This window comes from Arachis ipaensis, chromosome B4 (assembly GCF_059453495.1).
Source record: "Arachis ipaensis isolate K30076 ecotype BB chromosome B4, ASM5945349v1, whole genome shotgun sequence".
Classification (NCBI taxonomy): Eukaryota; Viridiplantae; Streptophyta; class Magnoliopsida; order Fabales; family Fabaceae; genus Arachis; species Arachis ipaensis.
The window spans coordinates 5,140,363-5,156,952 of NC_142439.1; the positions used below are offsets into that span (position 1 = coordinate 5,140,363).

Below are 16,590 nucleotides of genomic sequence, written 5' to 3' on the forward strand. Positions count from 1 at the left end.
CCCGACCCGTTAAGCCTGTGGGTTAAACGGGCTAACCCGTTTAAACCCGCTTTATTCGCGGGCTAGAATTTTCTAGCCCGGACCGTTTATGGTCAGCCCGATAGGTTAAACAGGCTGGCCCGTTTATCATTTTATTTTATTTTTGAAAAATATTTTTGATAAAAAATACCACTTTTAGGTCAAAAACCATTAAAAAAAAATATTTTTTAGTTGATGGGTCGAATTTTCAGGTCGGATCGGGAGAAATATTAGCTAAAAGTGCTATTTTTTTAAAAAATGTAAAAAAAAAATTAAACGGGCCACCTGTTTAGCCCGTGGGCTAGCCCGTTTAACTCATCATTTTTTTGGGTTAATCGGGCTCAGCCCGTTTAGCCCGAAATTTAAACGGGCTTAATTTTAGAGGCAAAGCCCACCCATTTAAACGGATAAACGGGCTGGCCCGATGGGTTTAGCCCATTTTGACAGCCCTAATGGATGGTTATGGCAAGGTAGCTAATGTGATCCGGGTTTTCGAGTTGTATGCTGAAATGCTCTGGTATGGATTGCACCCTAATGTTGTCATATTTACTACTATGATAGATATTCTGTGCAAGATGGTGAAATTTGGAATTTTGGTGGCTGGCAGCAGTAGAAGAAAACGAAGGATGAGGGTTGTGAAATTTGGAATTTAGAGAAGAAGATAGAAGAGGTAATTTGGGAATTTTATTAAAAAGTCAACGAAAAATTACGGTTTGAATACTATTGTCACACGGAACTCATATTTCATGGGTACAACGTTAATTTTCTTATTTGATGGGTACTTTTGTCTTCGCAAAATTTATGGATACAAATGGTAGTTTTTTCTAAAAAAAATTGTAGATTTTTTAACAGCAGGTGATTATACTCTTTTAATGATTAGTATTTTATATAAAAATATATATTAAAATATATATTAAAATATAAGTTATATATTAAAAATAAATTAAATAATATATGTATTTATACATAAATATACAATAACTAATTCATATATTGAAAATAAGTTAAATAATATATGTATTTATAAATAAATATATAATTATTAATTTTAATGATTATTTTAAGTGTACAAGTAGTATTTTTATTATTTTAAAGGGAGGGCAAATATTGAGATGTCGACAAGTGTCAAAGAGGCCCCTCCAAACAAAATGAGAAAAGATGTGTTGGATGGTTGGGGGCCATTTTGAACGAACACCATTGCTGCTTGGGGATTGGTCCCCTCTTACAGTTGGGCCCTAATTGTTCTTCCAAAAAGCCTGTGCCTTTCATCAACAATTCAGCAAATCAGATGCTATCATATCCAATCTCTGTTCATGTCTTTCCATGAAAATACTACTAGTGTCTAGTAGTTACATTCGCCTCTCAAATAGTGAAATACAGATATATTGTGTGGCTACTTTTTTCTCTTTATAGGAAAATGATTTAGTTACAAGTATCTTAAGAATAATTACTTATAAGATGAATAATATTATACATTCAAGTATTTTTATTAATTAAGTTTAATTAAGTTAATTTAATATCAATAAAAATTAATTATAGATAATATTATTTTAAGTCTTATTATTTAATTTAATTGAATTTAGTTTATAAAAAGATTTAGATATATAACATTATTTTTATAAGATATTAGTAAAATTTTTTCAAGTTTTTAATGTAATTAATATATTGAAAATAGATTAAAGTGATAAATTTATATTTCGAACAGATTCGTTCTAAAAAGAAGATATCAATAAAATCTTTTAGGATAACAAACGTGAATATGTTAGTTTAAATTAAGATTTTTTACCTCAATAATGAGAATTAATTTGAAGTTAGTGCGTCCACTTATCCTAAAAAATTTTATTGACACTTTTTGTAAGGACTAATCTGTCCGAAATGTAAAACCTCATGAGTTTATTTGTCGCTTTACTTTTCAAAATATAAAAATAATCCTTTTTAGTAATTTTTAATAAGAGTTTTCTTTTCATAATGTTCTTAATTAATATTTTTTTTGTGTTTCAATTTTCAATGTCTTTATTTTGGTAAAAAAAATAATTATAAAATATATACCGAAATTAATAATCAAAATTAATTATTAGTGAAGAATACATATTAAAATATAAACTATATATTAAAAATAATTAAATTACACATGTATTTTTATATAAATACAGAATGTCTATAGTTTATTTTAGTGTTAAATAACATTTCTAAAATAAAAAGGTACATTTTTCAATTATTTATTATATTTGACAAATTCTAAGTATTTTAAATGAACAAAATTGAAACTGATTAACAATAAAGTATGATTTAGATTCCATCCTAATTTTATTCGTAGGTTTAAATCTTCTCTAAAAATTTAATTATATCCTATTCGTGGTTGAAAATCTTTTAATCATAATCCTACTTGCACTCCAAAATTTTTCATTCGACTCTATCTGTGATAAATAATTTTTTTTCAATAAACACAATATTTACTTATTCTATATTTCATAAAATATATAATAAAACAAAAATACAAAATTAAAAATAATAAAATTATAATAAATTTTATGTTAAAATTAAAATAAAAGAGAAGAGGTAAGTTTGATCTTGATTAGTTTTATATTTTTGTTATATATGTCTAATAATTTTTAACTACATATTATAATATATTAGGAATATAAAGTGACTTGCAATAAATAAGGCTGCCAACCCCTATCAAAACAGATTAAAGGCCAATTTGGATAAATAACTTAACTAAAATTAAAAAAAAAAAGAGTTTAAAACATAAGAATTTAAATAAAAAGGTTCCTACAGGTTCCATTTTCATTTTTTGTGCCATGAGGAAAGATCAGGCATTGGAGAAGAGATAGAGAGAGTCCTACATGCATATCAAGAGAAGAGAGTCCCTCTTTAAAGGACTTTAGAGTGGCAAATAATAACTTGTAGCAAGTTATTTTTAAAATAAATAATTATATTATGAAAGTTGTAAAAGGCTTAGAAAAGGGGGGTTGAATCTATGACATTCTTTTACTTTAATAAACTTAACCCTTTAAAATAAACTTGCAATCTGAAATTGTCTGAACTCAGCAGCGAAAAAATTATGAGACAATTTCATTTTGTCTCATGAATATCAGAAAACAGAATAGAATAGGGAAGAGAAAAGTTGACACCATCAAGTATCCTGGTTCGGTTGCCTTGTACTATGCAACCTACATCCAGTCTCCACCACAACAGTGGTGAAATTTCCACTATAGTTAAAGTATTACATACACTAATTCCATAGGATTGACATAATCCTTTCACACTCAAGTTCTATCCTAACTTGGCTTTGGCTATGCTAATACTTAACTCTTCACTCTTAGTACTAACCCAACTAGGAAAGGGATACCTCACAGGTACAAGATACAAGACACTTAATTAACCTAAAGAAATCTGAAATAACTCTAAGCTTTTCTCTTAAGTGTTTCACTCAACCTCTTTCACTCATTAGCTTTTACTTGAGATCTCTCATTATGCCTTTTCACTCAAGAAATTACAAAAAAGATAAACATTGAAAAATAAATTACAATCTGTAAAACATGAAGGAGATTGACTCTTCAACAGCCTCTTTGTTATGTGATAAACCAGATTTAAATGTCTCTGATTCAGTTCTTCATTTTTGGCAGAATACTTCTTTGAAAGAAAGCACTGTCCAAGTAGATGAACTTCTTCAGGGAGCACCTTTCAGAATATACACCTCAAGAACACTGGTTATCTCTCCTTGGCTTTTGAATGGTGAGAAATCTTCTTTTGTATCTCCTTGCACGTTGCTCAGTTGCTCTCTCCAAGGTCAAACCTTGAGCATTGTGCTTCACTAACTCACTTTTTCACTGTCTTCCATTTTTTCTCAAATTAGGAATTTTGATTATGACCTCCTTAGTTGACCAAAAGCCACAAGTCATCATAAACAAATATTTTCAATGGTAAAATCCTATCTCAGCCATTGAAAACTAACTTGGTCCTCAAGATACATTTGTGACCGTAGATGCACAGCAGTGAAAAACAGAAATCATCTTTTTCATGTATCCCATTTCGAACTGGCAGAGAGTTGGGAAGAGGAGAAGAAAGCAATATGCATGCAATAGAAAATATGTTACCTTTAACCTTTGCCTTAGATTGATTAGGTTTGATTTTGCTGATTTGACCTCAACCTTTATTGCCTAACCTTCTCTTTCTTTCTTCTTCTGTGAATAGCTTAGGAACTAAGCACTCTCTCACTTTTCTGAGTTCTAACTGAGACAGGAAAAAGTGAATGTTGCTTTGGAAGCAAGATGGAGGAATTAGCTTGCTGAAGTCAAATCAGGCTTGGGTTGGTTCTATTCAAGTTTAGCCCATTTGCATTCTTTTTATCATCTTTGGGCTTCTCATTAATTTATGGCCCACTAAGATATATTCAGCTTGCTTTGTAATCAACAAGCTGTATTTTTAATCACACAAGCTGCGAATAACAAGAAGAAGCAGCTATATACTCAACCTTAGCAGTGAATAACGCTACTGTTGGCTGCTTCTTGCTTGACCAAACATTCAAGGACTTTTCAAGGAAGCAACATAAGTCTGAAGTGCTCCTACTATCAACTCTATCACCGGCAAAATCTGCATCACAATAACCAACTGCAGAAAAATCATCAATCTTAGGATACTACAGACCAAAATTGGATGTGCCATGAACATATCTAATGATCCTTTTAACTACAGATAGATGAGACTCTTTTGGTTTAGATTGGAACTTGAACACATTCCAACACTTTGCACAATATCGGATCTAGAGGAAGTTAAGTACATAAGAGAACCAATCATTCCTCTATACCTAGTCTCATCTACATCTTTCTCAGTTTCTCCCTTATCTAATTTTGAATTAGGGTGCATGGGAGTTCCCATGGATTTGGCATTTTTCATACCAAATTTCTTAACTAGTTCCTTGGCATACTTCTTTTGATGAATGAAATACCTTTTTCAGTTTCTTTAATTTGTAGCCCAAGAAAAAAATTAAGTTCACCCATCATACTCATGTCAAATTCACTTGTCATGAGTTTTTCAAATTCAGTGCAAAGGGATTCATTGGCTGATCCAAAAATAATGTCATCAACATAGATTTGGACTAGAATGAAAGAATCATTAGAATTCTTGATAAATAGAGTTGTGTCTGTGGTGCCTCTTTGAAAACCATTTTTCAATAGAAAAGAGTTAAGTGTCTCATACAAAGTTCTAGGAGCTTGCCTCAAACTATAGAGAGTTTTTGATCATTTGAAAACATGGTTAGGAAGCTCTTTATTTTCAAAACCGGGTGGCTGCTCCACATACACTTCTCTATCTATCACACCATTCAAAAATGCACATTTCACATCCATTTGATACAATTTAAAACCACAAAATGCAGCATAAGCTAAGAGAAGTCTTATGGCTTCCATTCGGACAACAGGGGCAAAGAATTCATCAAAGTCTATTCCTTCTTCTTGGTCATATCCTTGTGCCACTAGCCTTGCTTTGTTTCTTGCAATGTTACCATCTTCTCCTAGCTTGTTCTGAAATATCCACTTGGTGCCGGTCACTTTTTTTCCATTCGGCCTTGGAACTAATGTCCACACTTGGTTCTTCTCAAATTCAAGAAGCTCATCTTCCATTGCCTTAACCCAAGAAGGTCATCAAGAGCTTCCTTGACATTATGAGGCTCCATTTGAGAGAGAAGGGCTATGTTTGTCCCTTCACTTTCCTTTTTAGTTGAAGATCGAGTTCTAACCCCATGAGAGACGTCCCCAATAACAAATTTCTCAGGATAATTCTTCAAGAATCTCCATTCAAGAGGTTTGGTGGACTTGGAGGCAGATTCAGTTACCAAGGAATTCAGGGAGCTGCTGGCTTCAGAATTTCCTTCAGATTCATGAGACAAAATGAAATTGTCTCTTGAATTTTCAGCAACTGTAGTTTTTGGTTCAGTTTGTTCAAAATTTTCTTTTTCATGATTTTGATCAGTTTCATTGTCCTTTTGAGCTTGATTCCCTACATCACAGTCTTCCAAAACACTTTCCACCAAGTTAGTATCACAAAATGTAACATGTATGGACTCCTCAATAATTCTAGCATCCTGATGATAAACTCGATATGCTTTACTAGTTGTGGAATAACCTACAAACAAGCACTCATACGCCTTTGGATCAAATTTACCCAAATTATCCTTGTTATTAAGAACAAAACATTTGCATCCAAAGATGTGAAAGTAGTCCAAGTTTGGTGGGTAACCTTTCCAAAGTTCATAAGGGGTTTTCTTCAAAAAATTTCTTATGATAGTTCTATTCAAAATGTGGCAAGCTGTGTTAACCGCTTCGGCTCAAAGGAATTTTGGAATATTGCTCTCACAAAGCATAACTCTTGTCATTTCTTGTATGCTTCTATTTCTTCTTTCCACAACACCATTTTGTTGTGGTGTCCTTGGACAAGAGAAGTTGTGAGATATTCTAAATTCCTCACAAAAGGATTCAAACAAATTGTTTTCAAATTCGGTTCCATGATCACTTCTTATAGAAGATATCTTTAAATCCTTTTCATTTTGAATTTTCTTGCAAAATATTTCAAAGGCCGAAAAAGCTTCATTTTTGTGTGCAAGAAATAAAACCCAACCAAATATAGAATAGTCATCCACAATCACTAAACCATAATATTTACCACCTAGACTTTGAGTTCTTGTTGGACCAAATAAATCAATGTGTAGTAATTCAAGTGGCCTTTTAGTAGAGATGTCTTCCTTTGGTTTAAATGAACTTTTTGTTTGTTTTTCCATTTGGCAAGCATCACAAGTGATGTCTTTGTCAAACCTTATCAAAGGAAGACCTCTTACTAACCATTTCTTTACAAGTTTGTTTATTTGAAACATACTTGCATGGTCCAATCTCTTGTGCCATAGCCACTTTTCAGATTCTTTAGAATGAAAGTAAGCTACATTTTGATCCTTTAGTTCATCAAGGGTAAGTCCATACATATTATTACAACGCTTGGCAACAAAAATTACTTCATTAGTCTTTTCATTTACAACACAACACTCAAGTCTTTTGAAAGTCACTAAATATTCTAAATCACATAACTGACTTATACTCAAAAGATTGTGCTTCAATCGACATACCAAAAATACATGATCAATGAAGGCAGAGTATTCGTTACCTACCTTTTTAACAGCAATTATTTTACCTTTACCATCATCTCCAAAGGTCACAAAACCTCCATCATACTTGTTTAGTTTGACGAAGTAAGTTGACATTCCAGTCATGTGCCTTGAGTATCCACTATCCAAGTACCACATATTCTTTTTGTTCTTGGATGCTAGGCAAATCTGCATGAGAAACTTCAAGTAACCTTAGGTATCCAAATTAATTTGGATCCTTTGAAGTTAATCCATCTTGGTTGCCCAAGTGCATTGAAATCACACACAACATTGTAAATTTGGTTTCCTACAATTCTTTTTTCAATGAAGCATTGTGAATATGAATGACAAAATTTTTTGCAATTAAATCAATGATTTCCTGATTCATGTTGCTGAAATTGAGATGAGCTACCATGTTGGACATGATTAAAGGTATAAACTTTTCTGATTTTTGGAAGAGGTGCATTTCTTTTGACAAACTTATTTTTATTATAATTGTTCCTCTTTGCAAAAGCATTTTCATCAGAATTTTTGAGAACTTTTGGACTTTTTGAATATGAGGTTTTGTTGTAAAATGGTGGTTTCTTGAAAACAACCTCATTTTTCGAAATATACCCCAGACCTAACCTAATTGAAGTAGGTTTGATTCTTGGTGAATGCTCAGTTTCACTTGTGTAAACTTCATCAAATTTCTCCTCAAATGTGGGAACATATCCAATATTGTTGGATGTGGATTTAGTATTTGATGAAGAAGCCACAAATTTCATAAAAGAATCATTAAAAACTGCACTTTCCTTGGTTATATAACCTAAACCATATTTTTCAAACAATGATCTTTGGCTAGCAAGTAATTTGTCAAAGTTACTAAAACTTTGAACAAATTTTGCTAAGTCACCATTCAACCTTTTAATCATATCATTTAATCTTTTATTTTCAGCAATTAACTCTTGAGAATGATCCACAATGTGCTTTCCTTTTAATTTTTCAAGTTCAGATTTTAGAAATCTGTTTTCTTCAATAATGTCCAAAGCACATTCAGTTTCCTTCACTTTTTCTTTTAAAAAATCATTTTCAGCTTTTAACACATCTTTTTCATATCTGCATTTATTGTACTTATCTAGCAGTTTTGAGGTGTTTAGAGTAAGATCATCAATAATAGCATGTAAATCATCTATATACAAGTCATAGTAATTTACCTCATCAAGATTATTATTTCCAGCGATGAAGCAGTCTTTATCTTCACCTTCAGAATCTTCTTCCTTATTGGAGTCGTTCTCAAGATCCTCCCAAGCTGCCATGAGCACTCTCTTCTTTTCTTTCTTTCCTTTGTCCTCCTTCTTGAACTTTAGACAGTTTAGCTTGAAGTGTCCAGCCTCCTTGCAATGATGACACGTTACCTTGCTCAAGTCCATTTTGTGTTCCTTTGAGCTTGAACCCTTATACTTGCCCTTGTTCTTCATCATCCTTCTAAATCTCCTAACAAAAAATATAAACTCATTATCTGAAATACCATCACTAGACTCACTCTCTTTTGATTTTATTTTTGACTTGATGGCTATTCCCTTTTTCTTTGAGTCCGGGTTTGTGTGTGTGGTTTCATAGACAAGAAGTTTTCCTCTCAACTCATCATAGGTTATAAGGCTTAGGTTATTACTCTCGGCTAGGACAGTGGCAGTGGTTTTCCATTCTTTTGTGAGGCTTCTAAGGAGTTTTCTCAGTAGGGTTTGTTCTGAGTAGTTTATGCCCATAGCATCAAGGTTGTTGATTATGATTGAGAATCTCTCAAACACTTCATCAATGCTTTCTCCATCCTTCATATTAAACATCTTGTACTCTTTTCGCAGCATCTCAATCCTCGTTTCTTTGACCTGTTTAGTGCCTTCATGTGTAACCTGGAGTTTCTCCTAGATTTTTTTGGCTGTCATGCATCTCGACACCTTTCGGTACTCTTCAAAGCTGATAGCACAGTGAAGAAGGTTGATGGCTTTAGCATTCAACTCCATCTTCTTCTTGTCGTCCTCATTCCATTCAGCTTCTTCTTTTGGAGTCACCACTCTATCAGCACTTATTTTTGTTGGAATCTTGGGACCGCTCACAACAATCTTCCATATGTTGTAGTCAATGGATTGAATAAAGATCCTCATCCTCTCTTTCCAGTAGGCATAGTTCTTCTCGTTGAAGAAGGGAGGCCTATTGTTTGACTGGCCTTCAGTTAGAGTGTAGGCAACCGTGGTTGTGCCCAAGTTGTTCGCCATTAGACCTTTGCTCTAAGCGGTGAAGCTTGATTCTTGAGACCAAAGCTCCTGATACCAATTGAAGGTTGTAGAAGGCTTAGAGAAGGGGGTTGAATCTATGACCTTCTTTTACTTTAATAAACTTAACCCTTTAAAACAAACTTGCAATCTGAAACTGTCTGAACTCAGCAGTGAAAAAATTATGAGACAATTTCATTTTGTCTCATGAATATCAGAAAACAGAATAGAGCAGGGAAGAGAAAAGCTGACACCATCAAGTATCCTGGTTCGGTTGCCTTATACTATGCAACCTACATCCAGTCTCCACCCCAATAGTGGTGAAATTTCCACTATAGTTAAAGTATTACATACACCAATTCCACAAGATTGACACAATTCTTTCACATTCAAGTTCTAACCTAACTTGACTTTGGCTATGCTAATACTTAACTCTTCACTTTTAGTGCTAACCCAACTAAGAAAGGGATACCTCACAGGTACAAGATAAAAGATACTTAATCAACCTAAAGAAATCTGAAATAACTATAGGCTTTTTTCTCAAGTGTTTCACTCAGCCTCTTTTCACTCATTGGCTTTTACTTGAACTCTCTCATTATGCTTTTTCACTCAAGAAATTACAGAAAGATAAACATTGAAAAATAAATTACAATCTGTAAAATATGAAGGAGATTGACTCTTCAACAGCCTATTTGCTATGTGATAAACCAGATTTGCATGTCTCTGATTCAGTTCTTCATTTTTGGCGGAATGCTTCTTTGAAAGAAAGCACTGTCCAAGTAGATGAACTTTTTCAGGGAGCACCTTTCAGAACATACACCTCAAGAACACTGGTTATCTCTCCTTGGCATCTGAATGGTGAGAAATCTTTTTTTGTATCTCCTTACATGTTGCTCATTTGCTCTCTCCAAGGTCAAACCTTGAGCGCTGTGCTTCACCAACTCACTTTTTCACTGTCTTTCATTTTTCCTCAAATTAGGAACTTTGATTCTGACCTCCTTAGTTGATCGAAAGCCACAAGTCATCATAAACAAATGTTTCCAATGGTAAAACTCTATCTCAGCCATTGAAAATCAACTTGGTCCCCAAGATACATTTGTGACCGTAGATGCACAGTAGTAAAAAACAGAAATAATCTTTTCTATGTATCCCATTTCGGACTGGCAGAGAGATGGAAAGAGGAGAAGAAAACAATATGCATGCAATAGGAAATGTGTTACCTTTAACCTTTGCCTTAGATTGATTAGGTTTGATTTTGCTGATTTGACCTCAACCTTTCTTGCCTAACTTTCTCTTTCTTTCTTCTTCTGTGAATAGCTTAGGAACTAAGCACTCTCTCACTTCTCTGAGTTCTGACTGAGGCAGGAAAAAGTGAATGTTGCTTTGAAAGCAAGATGGTGGGATTAGCTTGCTGAAGTCAAATCGGACTTGGGCTTCTCATTAATTTTTAGTCCACTAAGATATATTCAGCTTGCTTTGTATTGGGCTGCTGTAGCAATGTATTTTAGCCTGCAGCAATTTAACATAAATAATCAACACTAATTATTTATTTTGCCCAATAAAATAATGTTTGTCATCATTAATTAATTTTGTTAATTTTTTAACTCACCATATTAAATTATAATTAATTAAATAAAGATATAGGATTAATTTTTTAATTTTTTTAATTTAAAAAACCAATTCAAACTAGCACATAATAAAAAAATAAGAAGAGATTTCTCAAGAGTACTTAGTTAAACACTTCGAACATTGTTTATATTGTTATGTTAAATCATAATTAATTAAATTTGCTTACATAAAAAAATAAATTTATTTTTTATACATTATAAAATAATTTTTGAGTGAGTGTTTATTTGCGTTTGTAAAATTTAAAATGTTAATGAAATTTAAGTTATCTATTTTGACGGTTATATTATAAATAATATATTAAATTATCTTACTGTTGTATATATATTATATATAATATATAAATGACTAAATCAACAAAATATAACTCAAATTAATAAATTACAGTTTAAATGACATAATCTTTTTATATTTATTAGAGATTATGAATTCGAATCTCCCTATCTTTTATAAAGAAAAAAAAAATTCAAACGCAATGTTTTGAAAATCGGATCGGACGGTCGGACCAATTTAACCGCAAACCGACAATATTAATAGTTCGATCAGACATGTAAAATCAAAAATCATAAAATCGATAAAAAATTGTTGAACCGAACAAAAACCGGCCGGTCGGACCGAACCGGAACCCGGCCGGCTTACAAAAAAGGGAAGCTCATTCGTTTCTTTCTCCCTTTCTCCCTTTCTTTCTTTCAGTCAGAAAATTCACCCAAACCCAACCACAAAACCCTAGCACTGTAAGCCTACACCACCGCCACAAGGAGTGGCATACTGCCGCCGTCCGTCGCACTCAAAGTTCGCCATCCGTCGCACTCAAAGTTCGCCATCCGTCATCTAGCTTCCCTCGTGCTCCAAATCTTCAACCCCTGTTCGCTGTCACCGATCGCGGTTGCTTCCTCGAGCTCGGCGTCCGTCGTCTTTGTCTGCTCAGCCGCGCTTCCGTTGCCGTTTGTTTGCCGTTCACGTTCGCGTCTTCGTTCGCGTTCTTCGCCATTCGCGTTCGCTCGGCGTTCACCGTTCGCGTTCACTCGCTGTTCACCGTTCGAGTTCGCGCGCGCTCCACTCAGCCGTCGAACTGCTCTCTTTTGTCCCCGCCGTGAGTTCCCTAAACCCGCCACCAGACAATACACTCACACAACACCAATACTCTTCTTCAAACTCTGCAACTTCTGATTTCTATTACAATAAGTAATTATTTGATTTGGTTGTGGTTTGGATTTTTTCATAGACTAAATTAAAGTTACAATAGTTATCTTCTCTTCTCTATCACATTGAAATTAAGCTTTGAATTCTCTTATTTCGTTTTAATTTTACCGCACTCAACATGTTTGATGACATGCTTTAACCATATTTCTGGTTGGTTTTATAATTTATAGCTTTTAGAAACTTAGTAAGTTGATTGCATGTGAAATTAGAATAATTGGATCATAGTAATTAAGAAATTTTAGCTGTACAAATAGCATCTTTGCAGAAAACATGTTAGCATGATGATTCCACTTGCATTAGTGTTCTTCTGGTAAATTTTTTAACTGTTATTGTGAACTTGTTAATTTGCTAATGGTTCTTGTGTTCTTCTGTTACTTTTATTTTTTTTTGTTTTGTTGTGATTTTCTGTTCTTGAATTTTTAAGTTGATTTGCTAAATTGTTGGCTGCTGTTGTTTTAATTTGTCAAATTGTTTGGTTGCTGCGACTTAATTTGTTGGATTTTCTATTTAGGTCTTGTTCTTGTTTATTTGCTAAATTGTTGTTGTGTATTTATTGTTTATTTGCTGGATATTGGTGATCATTGTCTTTGAGATTATTTACTATGCAGGTTTAGTGTCATCACTGTTTTGGAATGTTTTATAATGTACTAATGTTTGTTGCTGTTTTGTAATTGCTGGTTGCAGGTTTAGTGTAATTATTGGTTAATGTTTTGGTTTAGTGTTCTCTCTTTTCCAGATTTCCCTTCTCCCTGTATTTCTGCATGTTGCTGAATTGGTAATCAATAAATTTGCCTTTTTGCTGGAACTCGGGACTTTACTAGGATTTGTTAAATTTGTTGCTGTAACTTGCATTTGTTGCTGAATTTGTTGCTTCCCAGTCACAGAATCAGAACAGAATGCTCAGTCAGTGTTTGATTGATTGGCTTTGCTCACCGATTGTATTTGATGATAAATTTTAAATTGATAACTTTTAAATTTTAAATTTGCACTGCCCATGTTACTGATTCACTGTTCTTTCAGTGCTTTTTGTTGTTGTTAATCATTGTGATGAGCTTTGTTAAAATTTGCAATGCCTATATTACTGAGTGTTCTTTCAGTGCTTTTTGTTGTTGTTAATCATTGTGGTGAACTTTGTTAAAATTTGCACTGCCTATGTTACTGATTCACGGATTCATCCCTCTCGTCATTATCATTGGCATGAACTCCGAACCAAAGCCCCAACTCTCTGGATAAAATTGTAATGAAAGCTTATTGGGACTTTTTCTTCTACTTAAGGTATGAATCAGAATGATGAGGCCAAGTTGTGAATACACAAGTGTCAACGGACTATAATATATATTGAATTTGTGACATTAGAAGGGTGTAATAATAACAATAATGGAGTCATGTTACTTGAATATTGAGGTTTAACATTTAAACTCTCAGCTTCTCAGCCCTGTTTGATTCTTCATCCCAGGCAATTGAATCGAATCAACCAGGCCTTCCTTTTCTTTTTCTTTTTCTTTTAGTTGATTATTAATTTTTCTAATATATGTAACTTTCTGAATCAAGTGGATCAGATTATGTAGTTTTCTTGATTTGGGATATTTTCGAAGATCATTAGAAGAGATATTTTATTATCATGTTTGCTATAGTAATATTCACATGTTCTGTATGCTTGTGATTGTTTCGGTGTTTACATTTTCTTTCCAAGTCACTTGTTGTGGTTGTTCTCCGAGTTAAGGCTATGTGTGTGTGAGAATATGTGATAATGGTGAATGCTGTTGCATCTAATAGGAGTTCTTGGAGTACCCTCATCTTTGGTCCTTTATAATTTATTTATTATTTTATTCTAAAACGGTTTTTTTCGGTTGAACCACCGGTTGGACCGGTTAGACCAATAAACCAGTGAATCAGTGACTAAAGTGGTTTGATGACCGGTCCGGTTTTCAGAACCTTGCTGTCAAACGACATAGTATTTTTTATATTAACTTAAAAATTGCTGTTCGAATCTTGTTCCTAATTTAAAAAAAAAAAATGAGTGTTAGCCCTATTGATTTAGTTTTTCTCCTCCTTGGCTTCAGCAAGTCAGCAACATTCCTTGAAGACTAAAGGCTCCTCTTGGCAGCACAGGTTAGCTTAACATCACTTCTTCCTTTTGATTTCCCTTTTCTGCACTTGTACTTTTATGTGGTGAGATCATAAAATTTTCAAGTGTCCCATACGCTACTCTTTCTTCATCTAAGATTTATGCTAGATTAAGCAATTCAGCTTGTGGGTTGTCATCATTACCTATTTTTGTATATTAATTTTTTCTTTTTAAGGTTTAACAGATGGATAGTGTTGAATCCAAGTGAACCATGTTCTTTGTATGAGTGAAAATGTTGGGTTTTTGGTAGTGTACCTGTTAACGTTGTTTTACTGGTTTAGGGTTAGTTCTTCAGTACTATTAGCGGCCTAAGGGTAGTTTCAATTTCACTATATTGGGGCTTATTTTGAAACTGTTGCCACTGCTGAAATGTTATTTTTATTTTTATGTTGCATGAAACTAAGGTTGGGTTTGGAACCGTTTGTGTGTTATTATGAGTGGCTGTTGGCTTTCTTCTGCACTTTTTGTGTTAAAGGGGAAGAAGGAACCTTGTGCTTTGAATACTAACATGTGAATTAGTTATTCTAGTTTGGGTTCTATATTTGCTTTTACCATTTTCGTGATCTGCTTAACACTACCTGAGATTTTGATAATGATTAGATCACCATGATTTCAAATTCAAAAACCACTTTGTTTAGGGGAAAACAACTTAAAATTTGAATTAATGCATTGTTTTATTGTCATAATAATCCATTATCTGCTTGTATGTAGACCAAATTATAGCTAATGTGGGGAAGAATATTAAATATACAATATTTGAGCTGATGATTTGATTATGTTTCATTGATTTGTAAATTTTTTATTAATGTTAGTATTATTAGTTACAAATTCACTCATCTTAAACAATAAAAATTGAAGTGACTCAATATGTTGTTGTAAATTTTGTAATTTACCTTGTTTTGTTTGGTAAGAGTTGTAGTGTTTTACTGAGATACTTTACCATTTACATGTTCAACTTTAGATTTACTTGCAGGTTATATTATATATATACTCAGCATTTAGCAGGTTGTTGAAATTATGGCCAAGCATCATCCTGATTTGATTATGTGCCGGAAACAGCCTGGAATTGCCATTGGAAGACTTTGTGAGAAATGCGACGGCAAGTGTGTCATATGCGACTCTTATGTGCGTCCTTGTACACTTGTCCGGGTTTGTGATGAATGCAACTATGGATCATTTCAAGGTCGCTGCGTAATATGTGGAGGGGTAGGGATATCTGATGCCTACTACTGCAAGGAATGCACACAGCAAGAGAAAGATAGGGATGGCTGCCCCAAAATTGTTAATTTAGGGAGTGCCAAAACCGATCTATTCTATGAACGCAAAAAGTATGGCTTTAAGAAACGATGATGGGTGTGTAATTCTTTTTTTTCCTCCCAATATTTGTATCTTTTTCCTAAACTTATGTTCCAGGCTTAACGCTTAATCATATATCATAAATTCATAACCATGGGATTTGAGAGCTTGAGCACAGACTATTATGTTGCAAAATTGTTTGTAATGTAAGTGCATGACTAGTGTACCACTCACGGATCACACAATACAATTGTTGGGAATTTAAACTCTGTTAGGTGCAATCTTGTGACTTGTCAGCATCTCTGAAGATTACTCTGGAAAAGTATTCCATGATTAGTAATATGTTTTACATTTTTCAATATTGTAATATTATGTCTTTATCTGTAATCACATAAGTCCAACAAGAGCTGTAGTGTTTGATGACCATATAATGCTCATGTTTTTATTTCTTAATTCTAGAGGGTAGGGATAACCTTGTATGCAATATACCAAAATAGATGAATGAATGTTACTAATGTTGCTAATGAATGCTGGTTCTAGAAGGTGAAATCAGTTACTTAGAAAGCATTTGGTTTGTGTTTTTATTTTCTTCAGAATTTTATGAAAAAAGAGAAACCATGAAGTGAAAACAGATAACAAAATTTTATTGTTTTTATTGTTCTTTCTTTTTTCTTTGTAAAATTCTAAAAACAAAAAACACTGAAAATAAAAACAAAAAGTTAAAACACACCCTTACTTTCTTTACCTAAATGTTAGTTCAAGAACTTATCTCTTTGCAACAGATTTTGCCTCTAATCTATGACTTGCTAATTGCTATTGTATAAAGTGATAAAGGCTTGTTCTCATTGTATTATAATAAAAATCTAGAATATCAGTTTTACAGTCAAATTACTTAATGCACCCTTCAATCTCTTTTAACTTTTAACCCCTTC

At 33.3% G+C, this 16,590-nt stretch overlaps 1 protein-coding gene across 4 annotated transcripts; it reads left to right on the forward strand.

Moving 5' to 3' along the window:
• Window positions 1-11,699: 11,699 nt before the first annotated feature.
• Window positions 11,700-15,939, forward strand: LOC107638552 (PHD finger-like domain-containing protein 5A). 4 transcript variants are annotated; one of them, XM_016341885.3, is made up of 3 exons: window positions 11,700-12,124; window positions 14,298-14,346; window positions 15,324-15,939. In XM_016341885.3, the coding sequence occupies exon 3, from the start codon at window positions 15,380-15,382 to the stop codon at window positions 15,710-15,712; it is 333 nt and encodes a 110-aa protein (XP_016197371.1). In that variant the 5' UTR covers window positions 11,700-12,124; window positions 14,298-14,346; window positions 15,324-15,379; the 3' UTR covers window positions 15,713-15,939. The 4 variants fall into 4 exon arrangements, with proteins under 4 accessions (XP_016197371.1, XP_016197370.1, XP_088342083.1 ...); XM_016341884.3 differs by having other exon boundaries at window positions 15,336-15,939; XM_088485957.1 differs by having other exon boundaries at window positions 15,358-15,939.
• Window positions 15,940-16,590: the final 651 nt, after the last annotated feature.